General features: G+C 38.5%; 1 protein-coding gene across 4 annotated transcripts in view; it reads right to left on the bottom strand.

The window, feature by feature from the left end:
- Positions 1 to 24,132, bottom strand: part of PIK3C2G (phosphatidylinositol-4-phosphate 3-kinase catalytic subunit type 2 gamma) — a 664,807-nt gene that overhangs the window by 311,077 nt on the left and 329,598 nt on the right. For 3 of the 4 annotated variants that reach the window (XM_027541447.1, XM_027541446.1, XM_027541449.1), the window contains 2 exons: positions 16,707 to 16,821; positions 6,972 to 7,102 (listed from right to left, as the gene is read on the bottom strand). In XM_027541447.1, the coding sequence (XP_027397248.1) occupies positions 6,972 to 7,102; positions 16,707 to 16,821 (246 nt within the window). The remainder of the gene's footprint in view (positions 1 to 6,971; positions 7,103 to 16,706; positions 16,822 to 24,132) is intronic. The other variant, XM_027541448.1, reaches the window with a different exon arrangement.

Raw genomic sequence — 24,132 nt, 5'->3', positions numbered from 1 at the left:
TTAAAACTTTTTTTTTTCCTGCGATAGTACACTGGTTAGGACTGACAGTACAACACTGAAGAGGAATATTTAGGCAAGCATCTTTGTTCCCAACCTTAGGGGGAAAACATTTATTCGTGCATCATTTAATATAATGCTAACTCTAGCTTTTCCTATAGATCCAGATTCAACTCCGGAGTTGAAGGTTGAGGAAGTTCCACTCTATTTCCAGTTTTGAGACTTTTTATCATGAATTGGTGCTGAATCTTGTCAAAATTTTTCCCCCAAATATATCAAGATGGTATGATTTTCCTTATATATCTTTTTCAGTTCTTTTAATTTTAATCTAGCTGAATTCTTGCATTTAAAATATGCACCTGTAAACAACATAAAGTTGGATATTACTTTTGCAATGTAGGCTAACAATTTCTTCCTTTTAATTGGGGTTTTTATTTATATTTAATGGAATATTGATGTGATTCAGTTTAAATCAACCATGTTGCTATTAATTACTTTTGTCCAAATTATTTCTTTTATTTCTTATTTCTTTTGGATTAAAAAAATTAATTTCTGTTATCTTTTTTACTTTTAAATGTACTCTTAAAATCTGGGGGTTATGGTTTCTTTCAAGATTATAATATTCTTCTTCAGCACATCATGGGCGTGTATGAGTGCTCAGCTGCTAAGTGGTGTCCAGCTCTTTGTGACCCTGTAGACTGTCAGTCAGTCAGTTCAGTTGCTCAGTCATGTCCGACTCTTTGCGACCCCATGAATCAGCACACCAGGCCTCCCTGTCCATCACCAACTCCCGGAGTTCACTCAAACTCATGTCCATTGAGTCAGTGATGCCATCCAGCCATCTCCTCCTCTGTCGTCCCCTTCTCCTCCTTCCCCCAATCCCTCCCAGCATCAGGGTCTTTTCCAATGAGTCAACTCTGCATCAGGTGGCCAAAGTATTGGAGTTTCAGCTTCAGCATCAGTCCTTCCAATGAACACCCAGGACTGACCTCATTTAGGATGGACTGGTTGGATCTCCTTGCAGTCCAAGTGACTCTCAAGAGTCTTTTCCAACACCACAAAGCATCAATTCTTCGGTGCTCAGCTTTCTTCATAGTCCAACTCTCACATCCATACATGACCACTGGAAAAACCATAGCCTTGACTAGATGGACCTTTATTGGCAAAGTAATATCTCTATTTTTCAATATACTATCTAGGTTGGTCATAACTTTCTTTCCAAGGAATAAGTGTCTTTTAATTTCATGGCTGAAATCACCATCTGCAGTGATTTTGGACTACAGTCTTTTCATTTATTCTATCTTTGGGATTTCCCAAGCCAGAATACTGGAGTGCATTGCCATTTGCTCCTCCAAGGGATCTTCCTGACCCAGGGATTGAATCCATGTCTCCTGCATTGGCAGGCAGATTCTTTACCACTGAGCCAGCCAACCACAGTTATTACACTGCTTTATGCATAAGAGCCTTAGAATACTATGCTTTTATTTTTCTATTTCTCATTCTTATTTTTTTTATTTTTTCTCATTTTATTTTTATTTTGTACATTATGATTATGTTTAGTTAAATATTTTTAAAAATAAATTAATAAACATGAAAAATGTATATCTTTATTATCTAGCTATTTCCCTTCATGGTACTTTTCATTTACTCCTGTAGATTTGAATGTCCATCTTTTTTCAGCCTAAAGTATTTTCTTTAAAATTTCTTACAGTACAGATGAGCTTATAATTAACTAACTCAGCTGTGTTTAGTTGAAATGTTTTAATTTTACCTTAATTTTTGAAATGCAATTTTACTGGTTATAGAATTTTTAAGTTGATAGAGTTTCTTTTCTCCTTTCAAAATGTAAGATAACTTATAATGTCTTTTGGTTTCCATAGTTTCTAATGAGAAATATGAAGTTAATGAGAAATCTGTAGAATTATAGTTCATCCCATGAATGTGATTTGTTGACTTTCTCTGAAGCCTTAGAAAAATTTTATATTTATCTTTAGTTTTCAGAAATTTGACTATGGTGTGCTTAGGTGATGTGTGTGTGTGTATGTGTTTGGAATTTGCTAAGTTTCTTATATCTGTAGGTGATTTTTTAAAACTTAAACTTGTAAAATTTTGGCTATTATCTCTTTAAGAATTTTTTTTCTTCACTATCTCTTTTCTCTCCTGTGTGTCCAATACATACATATTACATTGCTTGATAATTGTCCTATAGGTCACAAAGCTGTATCACTATTTTCAGGTTTTTTTCTTTCTGTTCTTCAACATGGATAATTTCTATTGCCCATTCTTTAAATTCACTGTTCTTTTTTTTTTCATTATGCAATCTATTAAGCTTTTCCAGTGATTTTTAAAAATTTTAATACTGTGTTTTTCAGTTCTTAAATTTCCATTTTTCTACTTCATTTGTTCACCCATATGTATTTTTTAATTTAAACCCATAAATACCTTTATAACAGTTGTAAAATATTTGATGGAGGAGGAAATGGCAACCTACTCCATTGTACTTGCCTGGAGAATCCAATGGACAGAGAAGCCTGGCAAGCTATAGTCCATGGGGTTGCAAAGAGTTGGACACAACCGAAGCAACTTAGCACACATGCAAAATATCTGAAGCTGTTTCTATTAACTGCCTCCTTCAATCCTGGTCTATGGTTATGTATTCCTGACTTTTCCTATGTTTAGCAATTATTGGTTGTACACTAAACATTTAAAATCCTACATTGTTCAGAGTCTGCATTTTGCTGCATTTGAGTGCTGAATGTTTCCAATTTTTTTTTTAGGAGGCAGTTTAATTACTAGTAGATCAGCTTAATCCTCTTGGGGTCTGTTTTTATGATGTGTTAGACTAGGCCAAGCACAGTCCTAAATCTTGAGCTAGAGCACATTTACTCCTAATATGCATCTTTCTGATTTCTTTATTGAGTGCTGAGGTGTTCTGTGATCTTTCTGCATCATTACTGGTCAGAAAATTTATGTCTCCCAGCATTGTACAACCTCTAGAATCTACATTTATTTCATATCTCCCTGTAGCAGTTCTTTTGCTATAAAATCCCCACGTGCTCACGAGTGGCTCAGTACTCAGCTGAATATATAAGGGGACACCACTACATATTTCTGAAGCTCCTATTCTGTGGATATGCCTTTCTCTATTATTCTCTGGAAATTCTAGCTGCCTCAAAATTATTAAACTCTGTGATCTCTGCCTTATTTATTTATTTTTTAATCTCAGGAGGTAAGACCTGCCTGCTCTTCTTTAATTATAACTTCCAGAGCAATGATACAGAAAATGTCTCTGGGTCCGAAGGCCTTTTTACTCATGGGTTCACCTCAAGCCTTTTCTGCTCAATTTCTGAGAGCAGTTGCTTTATATGTATTTCTCTTGTATCATATTTCTTTAATTCAGGAGGACTAGTTTAGTAATATAATAGGTAACCTTCATGGCTAGAGGTGGAGGCATAATTTCTTTCAAAACATTTGTTTTTTACCTTATGTTCTGAGATTTTCCTTACATTAGATACTTTTCTATAGAGGTCATCAAGAAGGTATTCTTTTTATTTTTACAAATGTTAGAGTGCATTTTCACCAAACTTCATTGAGTCTGAACTTCTCAACTGCTTACATTTAACCAGTTTGAAAGAAGACAAGTATGTCACCAACTAAATCATAAAATGTGGTGTTTGGAAATTGACTTTAATCTGTTTCTAACATAAGTTTTATCACATTGAAGACTGTTCTCCATCTGTTTTCACAGTCCTGAATGAAACTGTACTCTACTGAGCATTAATAATTATATTTGAGTGAGTAAAACAGAAAAATGTTGCTTATTTTATGTAGAAGTTATTCACTTAAATAGAAAACTGAAGTATAAAACCAGCTAGAATTCACTGGGGCTAATTTAAAAATACAAACCTTTAATATTTAAAGGCAGTTTCTGTGCTTATTTATTTGTTGGTTTTGACATTTTTTGTTTGAACATATTTAAAATTTCAAAGGATAGCAACTTTTTATATTTTAAAAAATCTCTCATACAAATATATCAGTCTCTGATATGTGACATACTTGTTAAATGTAAAGTTTTATATTTTTGAATAAGAACTATCAAAACATGTTTCATCTAATTAAGATGGCAATAGTCTAGAATAATGATGGGTCATCAAAATATGTGTCATAAGGACTATGAGAATCCTTTAGGTCATTTTTATACCAAACTCTATGCCAAGGAACTTTATCCTTTATAACATTTATTTTACACATATTATTTATCAGGCACAATGTGGAACACTGGAAATGTAGTAATAAACAAGATAGGTTCCTGGTTCTCTTGGTTCTCACAAACAATTAAAAAAAACACACATCAGTGAACAATATGATACTAGACTGTGTTATGTGTGATAAAAAAGGTAATATGAGAGATTGTAAAGAAGGAAAAACCTCATTTGATAGGGTCATAAAAGAAGGTCTCTTTGAGAAGATCACAATTAAGTGAGGACCTATAGGTTGAGGGGCTTCCCTGGTGGCTCACATGGTAAAGAATCTGCCTGCAATGCAGGAGATAGGGTTTGATCCCTGGGTCAGAAAGATCCCTTGGGGGAGGAAATGGCTACCTACTCCAGTGTTCTTGCCTGGAGAATCCCATGGACCTAGGAGCCTTGCGGGCTACAGTCCATGGGGTTGCGAAGAGTCAGACATGACTGAACAACTAGCATTTTAACACTTTCTAACACTAACTCACTACAAGATGAGATGATTCAGCCATGTGAAGAACTAAGGAGGAGTATTTCATGAAGAGGAAATCCCAAATAAGAAGACCCTGAGATGGGAGAAGGAATGGCACATGTGAAATATATGAAGTAAAGAGATGTCATTGGCTTGAAATGACTGAGGAAAAGAGTAGGATGTGTGGAAATTAGAGCTCAGGGCAGTAACAAGATTACCCCAAACTAGTTTTTCCAGTGGTCATGTATGGATGTGAGAGTTGTACTATAAAGAAACCTGAGTGCCGAAGAATTGATGCTTTTGAACTGTTGTGTTGAAGAAGACTCTTGAGAGTCCCTTGGACTGCAAGGATATCCAACGAGTCCATCCTAAAGGAGATCAGTCCTGGGTGTTCATTGGAAGGACTGATGTTGAAGCTGAAACTCCAATACTTTGGCTACCTGATACAAAGAGGTGACTCATTGAAAAAGACCCTGATGCTGGGAAAGATTGAGGGCAGGAGGAGAAGGAGAGAACAGAGGATGAGATGGTTGGATGGCATCACCAACTTAATGGACATGGGTTTTGGTGGACTCCGGGAGTTGGTGATGGACAGGGAGGCCTGGCGTGCTGCGGTTCATGGGGTCGCAAAGAGTTGGACACAACTGAGTGACTGAACTGAACTGAACTGAAATGCCTAATCACGTTCAACACCTCAGTCTGGAAGGTCTCAAACTAATCCCTCCTCCCGAAAATGACTCTAACATCTGCCCAGTTCAGCAATTTCAAACCTTAGACTCTTCAGTATCTTGATTATTTGGTTTCTCATTTGGCTTCACCCCTATTTACTATTAATCATCAAGTCATGCCTTTTCAACTCCCAGATATGCTCCAAATCCAGCCATTACTATCAATGTCCACAATGTCCACTGCCATTGCCCTCGTTCTAGTGACCACAGCCTTCTGCCTAAAATATTACATCAGCTACTTTACTGTACTGCTCTCTTCCTCTTTTCAGTTTAGTTCAGTTGCTCAGTCATGTCTGACTCCTTGTGACCCCATGAACCACAGCATGCCAGGCCTCCCTGTCTATTACCAACTCCCAGAGCGCACTTAAACCCATGTCCATCGAGTCAGTGATGCCATCCAACCATCTCATCCTCTGTTCTCCCCTTCTCCTCCTGCCCTCAATCTTTCCCAGCATCAGGGTCTTTTCCAATGAGTTAGCTCTTCGTATCAGGTGACCAAAATATTGGAGTTTCAGCTTCAACATCAGTCCTTCCAGTGAACACTCAGGACTGATCTCCTTTAGAATGGACTGGTTGGATCTCCTTGCAGTACAAAGGACTCTCAAGAATCTTCTCCAACACAACAGTTCAAAAGCATCAATTCTTCTGTGGTCAGCTTTCTTTATAGTCCAACTCTCATATCCATACATGACTACTGGGAAAACCATGGCCTTGACTAGACGGACCTTTGTTGACAAAGTAATGTCTTCCTCTCCTACTTCCTCTCTAAACCATCCTTCAACTTATAGCCAAAAGGATCACTCAAAAAGATTATTCAGATCACATGACTACCCTGTTCAAAACCTTTAAATAATCTCTTATTCTTGGAATAAAATGTTTTATTATATTATATATCTCACACACATGAAGTGTTGCTTTCTTAGTTTTATGCTTTTCCATGTTGGTAATGAGAGCATCATAAACTGTGGCTTAGAGATTACCAAATATTAAGTACAAACAGTAAGTATACAGAATTAGTAATCTCTTATAATTCTTCCTGGGATATCTCTTTTCCAGAGAATTGGTGTTTGACAAAATTTAAGTACTTCTTTAGTTACCAATTTAGTGGTATAAAAAAATAAGCTATTTCTGTTCTTTTTTAATATCATTATAATTAAATTTTACATCTTATGGTTTACCAAAACAGTTTTCTATCTAACTGAAGAACAATGGTTTATCACTGTTAAATGCTGATCTGTATCCTTCAGTCTCTGCTCTGTCGTTCTGAACTGAATGTTTTCCAATCTTTTTATTTTTCCTTTGATCAAAGTTAAAGTTTCTAAGTGTTATAATAAAAAAAAATCTTTAAAAAACCCCACAATTACTAACTTAGCTCCTAAGTATTAGTGGATCATCCAACAGATGTGATCGGAGGAAATGAGAGGATTTATGTGGGAAGGAAGGTTCACTCTTAACAGATATGAGTGCTTCTAGAATGACTGCTGGTATCATGAAATGCAGGCAAAATCCTCTCCCAAGAACTGGGTCACTTACAGTATGGGAGTCTGTTTCTGTGACAGTCTGGCAATATGTTTTAAACATTCTTTTGGTGGTTCTTCAAGATCACTTCCATTCTCTTCAGAATCAAGTTTCATATACTCCCACTCAGTAGCTGGAAAATCAATCTGAAATAACAAAAAGATGGTTTGCCATGTATCAAATGCCTGAAAAATGCATCATTAATTTAATGACCTCTATCTTAGATTTATAGAAAATAAAGCAAAGGGCAGGAAAATATCCTATGTTTCCTGTGATGTTTATTATTTAACAATAATTTTAGAAGAATCATTAGGGTTTGGACTTGGTGTTTAAATATACATGATATTTGGTAAATCCTCAATTATTTATATAAATGGTATATAAATTTGTAGTCTGTAACTTTATCTGAGAAAAAACAAGAAAATAATATTTATTAACTTTTCATAAAGTTAAATGCTACATTTTTATGTAATGCTGAAATAATACCTTTTCTGTATTTCATTATTAAATGTCTATAATTAAATGATGAAAATTATAGATTGTAATCACACTTTTTTCATGTAATCACTTGAGAAAATAAAAAGAGTAACTTTATGTTGGTCTCTACTACTTAACGGAGAAGGCAGTGGCACCCCACTCCAGTACTCTTGCCTGGAAAATCCCATGGATGGAGGAGCCTGGAAGGCTGCAGACCATGGGATCGCTGAGGGTTGGACATGACTGAGCAACTTCACTTTTACTTTTCACTTTCATGCATTAGAGAAGGAAATGGCAACCCACTCCAGTGTTCTTGCCTAGAGAATCCCAGGGACAGGGGAGCCTGGTGGGCTGCCATCTATGGGGTCGCACAGAACTGGACACAACTGAAGTGACTTAGCAGCAGCTACTACTTAAAATCTGTAAGTCTGTGAACCACTTTGTAGACATGACAGTGAACTCTTCTCTGGTAAAGATCTGTTTTGCAAGTATAAAACCAAACAATATTCTTGCTGTGGCTCTATAGTTCAGTTTTATAGACAAGGCTAGAATGCAGACCTTCTTTTTTCCTGGCTTAACATGCCTCCCACTAGACCACATTTAAGTGATACCCTGATTCTAGTAAATAACATTTGTCATTGTTGTTATTTAGTTGCTCAGTCATGTCTGATTCTTTTGTGACCCCATGAACTATAGCCCACTAGGCTTCTCTGTTCATGGGATTTCCTGGGTAAGAATACTGGAGTAGGTTGCTGTTTTCTTCTGCAGGGGATATTCCTGACCAGGGATCAAATCCACATCTCTGGCACTGGCAGGCAGATTCTTTACCACTGAGCCACCAGAGAAGCCCAGTAAATAAAACGGTAGTTATAAAAAAATACAGTTTCCAAGTATGTAAATGAGATAAATATTTTCAGCCCCATATTATGCTTGGGAGGTTTCCCTGGTGGCTCAAATGGTAAAAGAATTTGCCTTCACTGTGGGAGACCCAAGTTCGATCCCTGGGTCAGAAGACCCCTTTGCCTGGAGAATTCCAAGAACAGAGAAGCTTGGCAGAATACAGTCCATGGGGTCATAGAGTTGGACATGACTAAGTGACTTTCACTTTTCATAGTACTTAAGAGTATCACTTTTTTTTTTTTCACTTTCATATCAGAAACTCTAAATAATTTATTTTTCTCTGCTGATCTATGTTAGATTGTGATCTCAGAGAAAATGGAATAAAATTATAAGGTAGACTGTGAGTTACAGTTTGAAATACAATTTAATCTACTTGGGTTCTTATTTGAAAAGTCTTAGGAATTTTATTCTTTAATCTTTAAAATTTGTTGCAATATTTGTTTTTGGTATAATTTTTGTTATATCATTCATTATTTCAACATACCAAAGAAATATTATAGTAAATTTTGCCTCTTGACAGAAAGATTAATTTTGCCTTGAAAAGAAGTGCCTCCGGTATTAGTAGGTTACCCTTTACTCTTAATATATCCAGATATTTTAAACATAGAAAACAAAAATACTAGAAATAGTATTTAATGAGCTTATTCAACTTTATGTTGGTCCTAAGTAAAGGGCAGGGTAGATGAGGAAACTAAAGCCAGTGGATGAGAACTTAGAAGTATCCTTATACAAAATCCATAATAAATTCCATGATATATTTCAATTATGAAATTTTTTTTCATTTCTGATACATGAATGAGGTCCTATACAAACTGCATATTTTCATATTTTATAAAGTTAAACAGTTACCGATTCTTCAGTTGCTGACAGAAAATATTAGGGCTTTCCCCAGTTGTCTCTTCTAATTTTTCACAAAAGATACTTTCCCAAAAAATGTGTTAATGTACAACATTTTCCCAAGATTTCTTTTGAGTTCTATGCATTATGGAGGAGGAGAAAGGCAAACATTAACAATTAAAATAGGGTTGAATATATACAAAGCCCCCCAAGCTATGCTTCAAGTTAATAATGGCAAACATGTGACACTTCTGTGGTCATGACGCACTAAACTTGGCCTTAGTCTTATTTTTTTTTTTTTTCTTTTCTTTAATAGAGTGCTACAGGAGCTCTCTACTAATGTGTTCACTTAATGTGCCATGGCACCTACTATTCCATTCTTGCCTCAAAGAGTTAAGGATGGACTACTGACTTCAAGCAAACAAAAAAAAAAAAAAAGAGGCTTTCTTCCAGGGTACAGGAAAATATTCAGATCCAATCATGCACACTTATAATTCACACTTCCTTATACACTGAATATTGAATTCTTGTGTTCCATTTATCTGCTCTGCTTTTACTCTCTCCTTCATCCTTCTCCATTTGCACTTGGCCACTACGGTTCCTACTATGGCTTCATGTTTTGGAATTCCTTGAAGGAGCTGCTGTGAGTGTTCCTGGTGTTCATGTTCACAGAACTATGCCAATAAGATGTTCATGGACTTGCTCAGGCCCCCATGATTCTACCACCTTGTTCAAAGGAATGAACCTGGGCTGTAGGTGTAGTTTGGACATAAGGCATATGCATACTGGACCATAAGTTCTATGCAGTTCAAGGGAAGGAATGATGTCTACCAACTAGATGGCAATTGCTGTGAGTCTGTGGAAGGAGTTGTAAAAGAGGGGGTGAAGAAAAAGGAAGCTATGCTACACTCGGACAAAAATGTACTGTGTTCTAAGGGTCATGTACCAATAATACTACTGTTGCCTCACCCTAACATCACTGATAATGAAGGATAAATAGGTAATGAAATGTTAGGTAAAGTAAAATACCTTGTATGAATGAGTAGGTAAGAACTATGGTTTAAAAAAGTTCTCAAGAAAGAAATACAATGTTGTAAATGTGTTGACAAAAATCTTCTTGGTTATTATGTGAACACAGAGGTAGGACACTCCAACACTTCTTAGAGTGAAAAGAGGGAAGCGGGTAAGAGAGAAATTCATGGAAGAGGGTTCCATGGATCCTAAAAGGTGAATAACAATGACAGAAACTAAGCCAAGAGTGGGTAACAGACAGTTAAGGGAAGATGGTAGACACATTGCAGGCAGTGAACAGAATTCATAAATGTACAAAAGGTCAAAGCAGGACAGTGCCCGTCAGAGACTACAACTTTTGAAGCTGCTGGAGCTTGACATCAGGGAGTGGCAAGGGAAACAATGGGAGGAGGCTGTGCTTCAGAACTTGCCTGTAATTCTCTAGGCAGTGCTGAGTTACTGAAGAGTTTAAGAAGGAGAGCGCTGGGTTCAGATTCATGTTTTAGAAGGATCATGCTTGTGGATTTTGGATTAGAGAATAACAACTAGGGCAGACACAGGGGGGACTTGTAAGGACAGGCTTGAGGAACATATGAGAGAAGAGTTGACAGGATCTATGGTGGACAGAATATGAGTACTGAGAGAGAGACAAGACAAGTGCAACAACTAGCTGTATGTGAATGCATGAACAGTCATAAATAATTCAGGGAGTGAAAGCAATTCTCAGAGGATAGTGAGCTCAATTTGGGATGTGTTGTTTTGGAAGCTGTCTACGAATACCTCTTGATGAGGGTGAAATAGGAGAGTAAAAAAGCTGCCTTGCAAGTCAACATTAAAAAAAACTAATGGCACCTGGTCCTATCACCTCATGGAAAATATAAGGGGAAAAAGTGGAAGCAGTGACAGATTTTATTTTCTTGGGCTCCAAAATAACTGTGGACAGTGACTGCAGCCATGAAATTAAAAGATGCTTGTTCCTTGGAAGAAAAGCTGTGACCAACCTAGACAGTGTATTAAAAAGCAGAAAAATCACTTTGCTGACGAAGGTCTATCTAGTTAAAGCTATCATTTTTCCAGGAGTCATGTATGGATATGAGAGGTGGACTATAAAGAAGGCTGAGTGCCAAAGAACTGATGCTTTTGAACTGTGATGCTGGAGAAGACTCTTGAGAGTCCCTTGGACTGCAAGGAGATCCAATCAGTCCATCCTAAAGGAAATCAGTCTTGAATATTCTTTGGAAGGACTGATGCTGAAGCTGAAATGCCAATACTTTGGGCATCTGATATGAAGAACTGACTCACTGGAAAAGATCCTGATGCTGGGAAAGATTGAAGGCAGGAAGACAAGGGGGTGGCAGAGAGTGAGATGGTTAAATGGCATCATTGACTCAATGGACATGAATCTGAACAAACTTTGGGAGATAGAGAAGGACAGAGAAGCCTGGAGTGCTGCAGTCCATGGGACCACAAAGAGTCAGACATAACTGAGTGACTAACACTTTCTTTTCCTGTGGTGTAAAAGAGTGTGAACTAAAGATTCACACTTTGGCATGAACCTGCAAGATACTGTAAATCAAACCTTAGGAACAAATGAGACTCAGCAATTCCATTGCTTGGTATACAGCCCAGATAAATGAAAACATAGGTTCACACACAAACTTGTACATGAATGTTCAGAGCAGCTATGTTCTTCATAGCCAAAAGGAAACAATCTAAATGCATATCAACTATGCATTTAGAGTAGTGTATCTCTATACCACTCTAAATCACTCATGCATATGAGTGGTATATCTATACTGTGGGTGGGGCTTCCCTGATGGCTCAGTAGGTAAAGAATCTGCCTGCAATGCAGGAGACACAGGAGATGTTGGTTCGATCCCTGAGTCAAGCAGCAACTTACTCCACTGTTCTTGCCTGGGAAATCCCATTGACAGAGAAGCCTGGTGGGTTATAGTTCAAAGGGTAGCAGAGAGTCAGAGGCGACTGAGTGACTAAGCACGTTTCTACATTGTAATACTATTCAACAATAAAAAAATAAGTGAATACTGATATATGATACAACGTGGATGAATTTTGAAACATTATGCTAAAGGAAAGAATCCAGCCACAACAGAACACATACTATATGATTCCATTTACATGAAATGTACAGAGTAGGTGACTCTATAGAGACAGAAAGTATGTTAGTAGTTGCTTAGATTTGGGGACTGGAAAGCAATAGCTAAAAAGTATGAGATTTCTTCATAAAAATGAAAATGCTCTAAAGCTGGCGTTGGTTGAGATTAGTTGTACGTATCTGTGAAAATACTAGAAAACATTGAATTGTATACTTTAAATGGGAGGATTGTATGGTATGTGACATACGTCTCAATAAAGCTTTAGAGAAATTCTCTCAAGGAGAATATACATACTGAGAATAGCAACGGGCAGCAGACAGAACCTGTGGGAACTGTCAACAGAGGGGACACGCAAAAGTAAAGGAGTGGGAGAAGAAAACAGAAAAAGGATAACCATAGGGAGTGTAAAGAGAAACCTAAGAGAGCAATATCAGCAAAGTCAGAGAAGAGTGTTCTGTAGTGGGGAAGTTGCTGTTGAGTCACTAAGTCCTGTTGGTCTTCTTTGTGACCCCACGGACTATAGCCAGCCAGGCTCCTCTGTCCATGGGGATTCTCCAGGCAGGAATACTGCAGTGGGTTGCCACTTCCTCCTCCAGACCCAGGGATGGAACCCACATCTCCTGCATCTCCTGCAGTGGCAGGCAAATTGTTCACCACCGAACTCCTTCAGAAAGCCAGTAATAGGGAAGAGATAGTGCCAAAAACTGCACAGAGAGAACTAGAATGAAGAGGTATGAAAACCAGTACTGGGTTTGGCAACTAGAAATTAGGAGGTTATCTGACAGCAGTGTGGTGAGGACAAATAAACCAGAATATAATGTATTTAGAATGAATGGTAGGGGAAGACTTCTCCGTCAGTCCAGTGGTTAAGACCTCGCCTTCCAATCAGGGAGTGTGGGTTCAATCCCTGGTTGGGGAACAAAGATCCAACCTACTTTGTGGACAAAAGAACATAACATGAAACAAGCAATATCGTAACAAATTCAATAAAGACTTTTAAAATTGTTCACGTGAAAAAAAAAGAAAAACCTTAAAAAAATTGAATGAATGGGAAACTAAGTAGAGAAATATAAACTACAACAAGAGCAACATTAACTAAAACAACTCTGCTCTTAGTGAGTAAATTATGAGTCACTAGAAGAGTCGGACAGGACTGAGCGACTTCACTTTCACTTTTCACTTTCCTGCATTAGAGAAGGAAATGGCAACCCACTCCAGTGTTCTTGCCTGGAGAATCCCAGGAACGGGGGAGCCTTGTGGGCTGGCGTCTATGGGGTCGCACAGAGCCGGACACGACTGAAACGACGTAACAGCAACAGCAGCATACTGGACTGTATACAGGGAGAGGGAAGAAGTTGAGGGAGACACATGTTGATCGGATCATATAATAATTTGTCTCCATGTCTGAATTCATATCTGTGCGTGCATGCTAAGTTGCTTCAGTCATGTCTGACTCTGCAACCCTATGTGGCCTGTAGCCCTCCAGGCTTCTCTATCTGTGAGATTCTCCAGGCAAGAACACTGGAGTGGGTTGCCACGTCCTCCTCCAGGGAATCTTCCTGAGCCAGAGAATGAACCTGCGTCACTTACATCTCCTGCATTGGCAGGAGAAATCCTTACTACTAGTGCCACTTGGGACGCTCAGAACTCAGATCTACTTCACTCTATTCACCGCTTCCAGTCTGCAGTATAGTGTGAAAAAAAGAAGGCTGACTGGAAGGAATTAAGTTCTGTAACATATTATAACCTGCATCATACCATAATTGTCATCTTTTAATAACATAGACAATCAGCAAAGCACAGACCAGAAAGAAATTGAACAGGCATAGTACAATCCTCTCACTGTATGGAGGTGGAAAGTGACTTGTTCAGTCATAACGTTTATTGTTAAAGAGCTAAGGCTAGACTTTGAATCTCCTGACTCTGAGCCTCATGTCTTTCCCTGTGACTCACACTGACTCCTTAACACAAACACTGGTTGCAGAGCTTGCTTTTAATTTCCTCACCATCTCATAATCCTTAGGTTGAAAATTCTGCTCTAAATTTAGCTGTGTGTAATTAGAATGAGACTAGTTATTAAGGCTTTTAACTTTATTACCTTAATACCTCTTACTTTATTTTGTATATTTCATCATCAATTGAAAAAATTCTGAGATGTTTCTATCTATGTCTATACCATGTGAAATTATTTTGCAAGAGCAGATAATTTAACATTTTTTCATCCTGTTGGATGATTTCCATATCTTTTCTCGTTTTCTTGTAAGATAAATTTTGTCACAGGGGCTTCCCAGATGGCTAAGAGGTTAAAAAAAAAAAATCTACCTGCCAATGAAGGAGACACAAGTTTGATCCCTGGGTCAGGAAGAACCCCTGGAGAAGGAAACAGCAAGCCACTCCAGTATTCTTGCCTGGGAAATCCCATGGACAGAGGAGCCTGGCAGGCTACAGTTCATGCGGTCCCGAACAGTTGACTTAGTGACTGAACACGAGCATGAGGTAATTCTGTCCTGGCTGTAGGTCTCTACATGGAAATCTATGCTGCTGAATACTTGATACTGTTCTTCAGCTTATACTTCCAGGATGGGTGCTCCTAAAGCAGCTGATCCCCTCACTTGAGAGGAATCAAAGAAGGTCTCATCTGATAGTCTCCTTCACGTCTCCCGCCCTTCCTCACCCACTAAAGACCCTGATAATCATTAATTTATATCCATAAAGCTCTGGCAATGGGCAGACTTGGAAGATTTTTGTTAAGCTCAGGTGGTTTGGATCTGGCAAGAAAAAGTCTGCATTCATCTTCTTAAAGAAAGGTAGTTGTCCTGTTACAAGGAAACATCTGCTAATCACTACGTCATCATCTGTTGAGTGTCGAGGATGCTATGCCAAGATCCAACCTAATCAATCACTTCTTTGGCGTGTTTGTGTGCTTTATTTTTTGACAACATCTGGCTTTTATTTTTTATTTTGTATTGAGGTATATAGCCAATTAATAATGTTGTGATAGCTTCAGGTGGAGAGCAAAGGCACTCAGCCATACATATACATGTATTCATTTTCCCCCAAACTCCCCTCCCATCCAGGCTGCCACATAACATTGAGCAGAGTTCACTGCACTACGCAGTAGGTCCTTGTTGGTTATCCATTTTAAGCATAGAAGTGTGTGTGCATCCACCCCAAACTTCCTAACTATCCCATCCCCCATTCCCCACCCCAACCCCCACAGTCAGAAGTTCCTTCTCTGTGTGTCTCTCTTTTGTAACACTGATTATTTATCACCCCATCCATGGATTAGAAGTGGGTCTTCAGCTACTGTCTGGAGGGGGAAGTTCTTCCATCTTGCAAAGTGAAAGCCATGTTTTATTAGTGCTGCTTTTCTTTTCCATTTTAACAGCTTACTTTTCATATTGCTAAACTTTGTCCCTCACATCCTTGACCCCAAACCTGGAAATTCTACGAACCTAGAGACTCTACTAATTTCCTCCAGCATAGTGATTCTCACTTGAGGGCAGGTTTATCCCTAGAGACCATTTGACAGTATGTGGAAACATTTTTGGTTATCAGAACTGGGAAGGTACTACTGGTACTTAGTGGGTAAATCCCAAAACATTGTTAAATAATCCTACAGTGCACAGGGCACCCTCCACAACAAAGACTCATCCCATCCAACATGTCAATAGTGAGAGGTTGAAAATCCTGTGCTATGGCGCACGGCCCAGTTTTTCCCACGCAGATGCATAGTCTGTATTCCCTGCATTTGCATGTATGGGAGTGGTTAGGCTTCAGGTATCTGATGAACCTGATCACTTACCAGCATGAAAAAAAAGTGAGGAAAATGAAAAAAAAAAAAAAAATCCTCTGAGCAGAAAGGATGGAAGCCCAAAATCATTAATCACCTTTCATTCATGATTACAAATCACAGAAAGGAGAGAGCCGTCAAGGAAAAAGGAAGGATTTGGTTTGCTGTTTCTCCCCCTACTATTCAGCTTAATGGCTAGTCATTTAGGAAACACGTAACAAAAGAGACTTTAAGGCAATATGACATAATGAAGAGGTAGGTGTGAATAAGGTACCAAGTTAATAATATATACTAATGACTGTTTTTAGACAATGGAAAGAAAAATGAATATGTGTAATGAGTAGACTCCTGGCAACAGTCCATTCCTTTCCTTCCTGATTGTGTTGGATGGAGAATGGCTTGAAATTGCTATTATATAAACTGGGAGAAAAGTGCTTTGAGAACACTGAATGCAAAATAAAAGCAATAGAGGTTTTACAGATCCCAGCAGGCCAGAGAAAGAGAAGACTATTAAAATGTGTGATCCTGGAAGAAAATTGTTTCTGTAATTGACAACAAGCTATTTATCAAGTAATCCTTGCTGTGTGTACTTTAATCTCATAGCCTGACACTTACCTGCAGGGTCACTGGGGATGGCTGACTTACATCCCACACTCCTGGAGCAATCATTTCCATGGGAGGCTCACTTTGTAATGTCATGCTGAATAGCGCAGACCCGAGAATGGATCTGCTGCAAAAGACAACACATATGGACAGACAAAAGTCATTTCAAGAGGGAAGGTACTATCATTTATAAATTAAAAAAAAAAAAAAAAAAACACACCACCACAATTAGCTATTTCAGTAGCTTCACTCAGTAGTTAAAAGAGAAATAGGATATTCCACAAGTCTAGACACTGATGAATGGTTCGTTTCTAATTATACCACATGCACGGTATACCTACATTATTTTCCACAAGAGAAAACTGTTTCCACAATGGTTTCTAACAGGTGGGATTTACTCTTAATTTCCAACAATGCTGATTACAAGATGGGACTAAGAATCTCAAGTTTATATTCTTGGAGTTATGACTGCCTTAAATTAATAAAGATGTTAATAACTCTTAGGAATATTTTTTTGCTTCATAGGGTGACTAAATTCCCTGGGCATCTTTAAAGATATGAGCTCTAAATTTACAGAAAGAAAAGATTTAAATTAGCATATGATTTGCAGATCAAAGTAGTTGTGGGACTTCATGGAGGAAGTGGTTCTTTATGCATAAGTAGAAAGATTATTCATATCCTGAATATTTAAACCTATGTTGTAAATTACCATAGTAAATGAGAGTGAATACAGGAAAGACTTTAGACAGGAAGAATTCATGGATAGTTTTAACAGCTTCAATAACATCCAAATTCACAGAGGCTTATAGGAATTAAAAAACAAGCTATACCTGGCTTGTATATATGAATAAGATTATTGATTAAAATGTTCTACTGATCTGAAAACAGTCTTTGATTAACATAAAATTAAAACTGTAGAACTTAAAGTCAACAAGATTAAAGTTTATATAGAATTTTAATTCATTAAGCAAGTCTTTGGAAAATAATATAGAATTCTACCTTGCCATTTAATGGACAAATATGCAAAGTAAGAGGAAAAAAATCCAAATAAAGTTTTCTAAACCCTTAGCTTCTTGAGGCTTGGCTTCTTTAGCTTTCATATCAAAAGATACTATTAGAAAGTATACAAGGAAGTATAATTTTAAGCATTACTGTGCAGATATTTTTATATAACCCAAGAATATTGTTTTAGCAGGATGAATTTCGAGTCATTTTTATCCTTTTCTTCTATCCTCACTTCATCTGGCAGAACTTGAGTTTTTGTTTGTTTGTTTGTTTGTTTGTTGGCATAATAATACCAGGGACCAGTATTAGCCAATACCAGCATTAGCAAAAGTAGTGTCAAAGTGTTAGCTGCTCAGTCACATCTGACTGTATGTGACCCCATGGATTGTAGCCTGCAAAGGCTCCTCTGTCCATGGAATTCTCCAGGCATGGATAGCCATTCCTTTCTCCAGGGGATCTTCCTGACCCAAAGATGGAACCTGGGTCTCCAGAATTGCAGGCAGATTCTTTACTGTCTGAGTGACCAGGGAAGCCCACAGTATATTAGCAAGCTAGAAGTTTAACTTTTAGTTTAACTTTTAACTTTAACTCAATGGAGATAAAGATTTGAAACTTATTTCTGTGATTTTCTATTTTACCTTTCAGAGTATATAATCTTGCCCCAAATGGTCTGAAGCATCCATCTTCTTGGGGAAAGTTTTGGATTAGTTTCAGCCAGAATGAAAAAGAAGAGGGCTATAACTGAGCTTGGAGGGCTCAGATATTAATGTCCTCCACAGTATTTATAGAAAATACGCCTATCCATGGTAGAGTAAACAGGAGTGTAGGAAGGTGGATGTGGCATACTGCAAGGAGAATGTGGCAAAAGAAAAAGCTACTACTTCCTGGCAATTTGAGTTGGTGGGAAGCAAGACAGAGAAAGAGGGGCAGTGCGATCATGGTATCCCAAGTTCCCCTCTTCTGCCCATAGGAAGGCAGATGGGGAGGAGTGTTAAGTAAGTGAGCACAGCCTAATGCTGAAGGTGGAGGGGGCTCCATTTTATGCTCTGTGCTTCAGATCTGAGAAGAAAATCATTTCTTGAGCTGATCCGGTACAGACTTGAATAGTGACCTTTAACATGGGGCCACATGATATACAGGCCAAAGGAACTTGTGTTCAGCTTTATTGGGTTTTTGGTTTCTTTACAGAAGAGACAGAATCTAGACGGAGCTGAGATGTCTGTGTGTGAGAATGTTTCTATAAAGGGAGTCAGGTGGTGGGGACAAAGAGCTTCTACAATAAGGGCATCTGGTTAGACCATCTGAGCTGAGGTCAGCTTGGAGTCCTGTGTGGCTCTGTGGTGCCTGCGAGACCCCAGGACACCCTGGCAGTGTCAGTTAGCCCTAGCCAAGTTGGGAGAGTACCAATCACAGGCTACAATAGGTGGAACAACCAACCACCAGCTTAAAAATGCCTTTGATTTGGATATTGTATGTCACTAGGCCAAATAATCTGTTTCTTTTCTGATCCTTTGTATCCAGATTTCCCAGGTGATGCAGTGGTAAAGAATCCACCTGTCAATGCAGGAGATGAGGGTTCTATCCCTGGGTCGGGAAGATCCCCTGGAGAAAGAAATGGCAATCCACTTCAGTATTCTTGCCTGGAGAATCCCACAGATAGAGGAGCCTGGCAGACTATAGTCCTTGGGATAGCAAAAGAGTAAGACAAAACTCAGTGACTAAACAACAACTGTCCTCTTAAAGACTTAGGGTTCATGTTGATGTATGGCAAAACCAATACAATATTGTAAAGTAAAAATAAATAAATAAATTAAAAAAAAATACTTAGGGTATCAAGAAGCAGAGCGATTGAGCATTTTATCCAAAGGAGGCTGCGTAATTCTAAAAGGACCTATTTAGATGATCAAATTGGCTAATTTGTCCACCTCCTTAGTTACAGTGTGGGAGCTCATGAGGAAAAGTGTGATATATTAATTGCACTTTTTCTTCACATCTAAGTTGTGTAGTGAGCTATATTTAGGGCCCTATTATATTTATACATCTTGGCCATATTTCACTCTGAAAATCTGAGTGATCTAAGCTGATTTCTACAAATAATGAAGAGACTCAAGAATAACCATGAGTTATCTGTCATTTGTCTCCTCAGATGGAGTCTGGATCAATAGTCACCCTGGTTTTAACCCTGAGTTGTACGGGGCACAGTGAAGTAAGAACTCTTGATTCAAGAATATGTATGAAAGGATGTATCAAGGGATAGGGCATAGAGAGAATGAACTTCTAGTTGTCCAGTTAAGGTTAATATAATACATACTTTAAGACAATTCTGCGGGAAAGGATGTTTGACACCATTCTTTGGGTTCTTTGTTGGCAGGAAATCACCTAATTTATATTCTGACAAGGGGCCTTTTTCAATATTGTAAGCATGACTGAAGGACTACATTTCCATAGATGTTTGTGAATAGAAAATATGAGGATGAGAAAGATGATCAGTGGAATCAAGGGGTTTAAAGAATGCATCTTAGTGTTGGTGGTCTCAGAAAAAAGGATGAAAATGGAAATTTTTTAAAAATTTAATTTAATTTTTTTAACTTTACAATATTGTATTGGTTTTGCCATATATCAAAATGAATCCACCACAGGTGGAAATTTTTAACTTCCAAGTTGGTGGGATTCACCAGTAGGTTTTACATTACAATGCCATGCAAATGTTTATGAAGTCAGTTAAAATTAAGCAAACAAAACAAAAACATGATGAAAGCAAAACATACCAGAAACAGTTTCGTAATCGTGGAAAGAGCACCAGATTTATACCAGGACATCTGTATCCTATCTTCATTAGCAAGCCTTAATTTGCTTAATTTCTTCGAGTTTCTGACACAGAATCAGTAGTTAGTTTTATATTTGTCTTCATGTGGCTTTGTGTTTGGGGGAGTAGACTTTAGAAAGGTGATATTCAGTGCTGTTCTTAGTCACTCAGTCATGTCTGAGTGACTGACTCTACTACCCCATGGACTGTAGCCCACCAGGCTCCTCTGTCCATGGGGATTCTCCAAGCAAGAATATTGGAGTGAGTTGCCATGCCCTCCTATATGGGATCTTCTCAACCCAGGAATTGAACTCAGGTCTCCTGCATTGCAGGGGGATTCTTTACCATCTGGGTCACCAGGGAAGCAGAAAGGTGTTGAGGAGATGGCAAATTGTTGTTCAGTTGTTAAGTTATGTCCGGCTCTTTGTTACCCCATGCGCTGTGGCCTGCCAGGTTCCTCTACCCATAGGATTTCCCAGGCAAGAGTACTGAAGTGGGTTGCCATTTCCACCTCCAGAGGATCTTCCTGAACCAGGGATCAAATCCTTGTTTCCTGCATCGGCAGGTGGATTCTTTACCACTGAGCCACCAGGGAAGCCCTGGCAAATAGATAGGAATCTAGAATTTCAGATGCCACCCTGCCTACCCCACCAACATGTATATGGACTGTTCACTGATCTTATATGTGGAGATTTTGAATAATATGTCATTAGCAAAGGACTATGCTGATAAATAACATTTTTTTTTTAATGGCCAATTGTCTTTTATTATTAGAAACGAATTGCCAGTCCAGGTTCGATGCAGGATAAATAACATTTCTATCCTTAGTTCAGTTCAGTTCAGTTGCTCAGTTGTTTCTGACTCTGTGACCCCATGCACTGCAACACGCCAGGCTTCCATATCCACCACCTACTCCTGAAGCTTACTAAAACTCATGTCCATAGAGTCGGTGCTGCCATCCAACCATCTCGTCCTCTGTTGTCCCCTTCTCCTCCTGCCTTCAATCATTCCCGGCATCAGGGTTTTTTCCAATTAGCTAGTTCTTCGCATCAGGTGACCAAAGTATTGGCATTTCAGCTTCAGCATCAGTCCTTCCAATGAATATTCAGAACTGAATTCCTTTAGGATGGACAGTTTGGATCTCCTTGCAGTCCAAGGGATTCTTCAGAGTCTTCTCCAATACCACAGTTCAAAAGCATCTATTCTTCAGTGCTCAGCTTTCTTTATAGCCCAACTCTCACATCCATACATGACTACTGGAAAAACCATAGCTTTGACTAGATGGACCTTTGTTGGCAAAGTAATATCTCTGCTTTTTAATATGCTGCTTAGGTTTGTCATAGCTTTCCTTCCAAGGAACAAGCATCTTTTAATTTCATGGCTGCAGTCACCATCTGCTGTGATTTTGGAGCCCCAATAATTAAAGTCTCACTATTTCCATTGTTTCCCCATCTATTTGCCATGAAGTGATGGGACCAGATGCCATGATCTTAGCTTTATGAATGTTGAGTTTTAAGCCAATTTTTCACTCTCCTCTTTCACCTTCATCAAGAGGCTCTTTGCCATATGGGTGGCTCTTTGCCATTATGGTTCTTGCCATAAAGTTGATGTCATCTGCATATCTGAGGTTATTGATATTTCTCCTGGCAATCTTGATTTCAACTTGGGCTTCATCCAACCCAGCTTTTCTCATGATGTACTCTGAATATATGTTAAATAAGCAGGGTGACAATATACACCCTTGATGTACTCCTTTCCCTATTTGGATCCAGTCTTTGTTCCGTGTCCAGTTTGAACTGTTGCTTATTGACCTGCATACAGATTTCTCAGGAGGCAGGTAAGATGGTCTAGTATTCCCATCTCTTGAATTTTCCATGGTTTGTTGTGATCTACACAGTCAAAGGCTTTGGCATAGTCAATAAAGCAGACATAGATATTTTTTCTGGAACTCTCTTGCTTTTTTGATGATCCAACAGATGTTGGCAATTTGATCTCTGGTTCCTCTGCCTTTTTTAAATCCAGCTTGAACATCTGGAAATTCTCCATTCATGTACTGTTGAAGCCTGGCTTGGAGAATTTTAAGCATTATTTTGCTAGCATGTGAGATGAGTGCAATTGTGCAGTAGTTTGAGCATTCTTTGGCATTACCTTTCTTTGGGATTAGAATGAAAACTGACCTTTTCCAGTCCTGTGGCCACTGCTGAGTTTTCCAAATTAGCCTGCATATTGAGTGTAGCACTTTCACAGCATCATCTTTTAGGGTTTATAATAGCTCAACTGGAATTCTATCACCTCCACTAGCTTTGTTTGTAGTGATGCTTCCTAAGGCCCACTTTATTGGCATTCCAGGATGTCTGGCTCTAGGTGAGTGATCACACCATCATGGTTATCTGGGTCATGAAGATCTTTTTCATACAGTTCTTCTGTGTATTGTTGCCACCTCTTTTCAGTATCTTCTGTTTCTACTAGGTCCATACCATTTTTGCTCCTTTACCTGTTAGGTTCATCCCATTTCTATCCTTAAGGGTCCTTTAAATTTCAATATTATACAAATTCCTATCCCGGGAAAAACGAAGTGAAAATCTGTAGCACCAGGAGAACAGATGGGCTAGTTGACCCTCTCTGTCCCCCTGTTTCCTCAGAGAATTTTTAAAAAATGGTCAGAATAAATTAATTACTCCCATTTTAAGTACAGGAGTCTATGGTTTGACATTCTGGAACCAGCACTTTCAGAAGATCTGATCTTATAAAACTCTTTGAGACTCTGACTCTCATAGATCTAACAGGTTTCGTGGCCAGGAAGAGAAACAGGATCCCCTCCTGTGCTGGTGAGGTTTCCACAGCTCATTCATGAAGCAGGGTGTGGTATCTAATGGCAGGAAGGGAGGCAACTTGAAGTAGGAAGATGTGTGGAGAGAAGGCAACTCTCCATTCTGGTTCTTGTTCTATTCCCAGGTAGCCCAGTAACCTCTAGCCAGTCCCTTAACCTTCCTTCATCATAAAGGTCTTCATATATTAATAAGATATTTGAAATGAATCCTGAGAGTCTTTCTCCTACAGGATGGAAGAACGATAAGGCATTTTTATCTACAACTTGTTTTTATTATTTGATTTTAAGGGTATATCTGAAATGACAATACCTAGTGTGGTCAGGGTTGGCCACTCAGAGAACAATCTCAGGAACAAAATTGTATTATGATTTACTTAGGATTCTTTTTAAATTCTACAAAAGAGATTCTCATTTTCCTGGATTTTAACTCATCTCAGGAACTCTGGAAATACTGATGCCTGGGCTTCTCCACAGACCAATTAAATTAGAATCTTTGGGAGCACTTGGGTTTTGGGTTTAGTTTTAAATCTCCCCAGGAGATTCTATTGTTCAACCAGGGTTGAGCATCTCTGCATTGAAGGAGTTTACTGCAGTTTAGAAATGCTAAGTAAGGACTACACTATTTGTTTTGAATTTAAGTAGGAAAGGTAGCTCATAGAAATGACTGAGGTGAGAATAACCCTGTCTTACTGCAGTGGAGGCATTGTGAATACAGATGTGGTATAAGCCCTGTCTGCAAAGGAGAGGATAATAAAACTTCTGTGGGCAACATTTTACCTTTGTTCTTGAAACATATC

The sequence above is a fragment of the Bos indicus x Bos taurus genome, chromosome 5 (assembly GCF_003369695.1).
Source record: "Bos indicus x Bos taurus breed Angus x Brahman F1 hybrid chromosome 5, Bos_hybrid_MaternalHap_v2.0, whole genome shotgun sequence".
NCBI lineage: Eukaryota > Metazoa > Chordata > Mammalia > Artiodactyla > Bovidae > Bos > Bos indicus x Bos taurus.
This window is presented reverse-complemented; position numbering and strand designations above follow the sequence as displayed.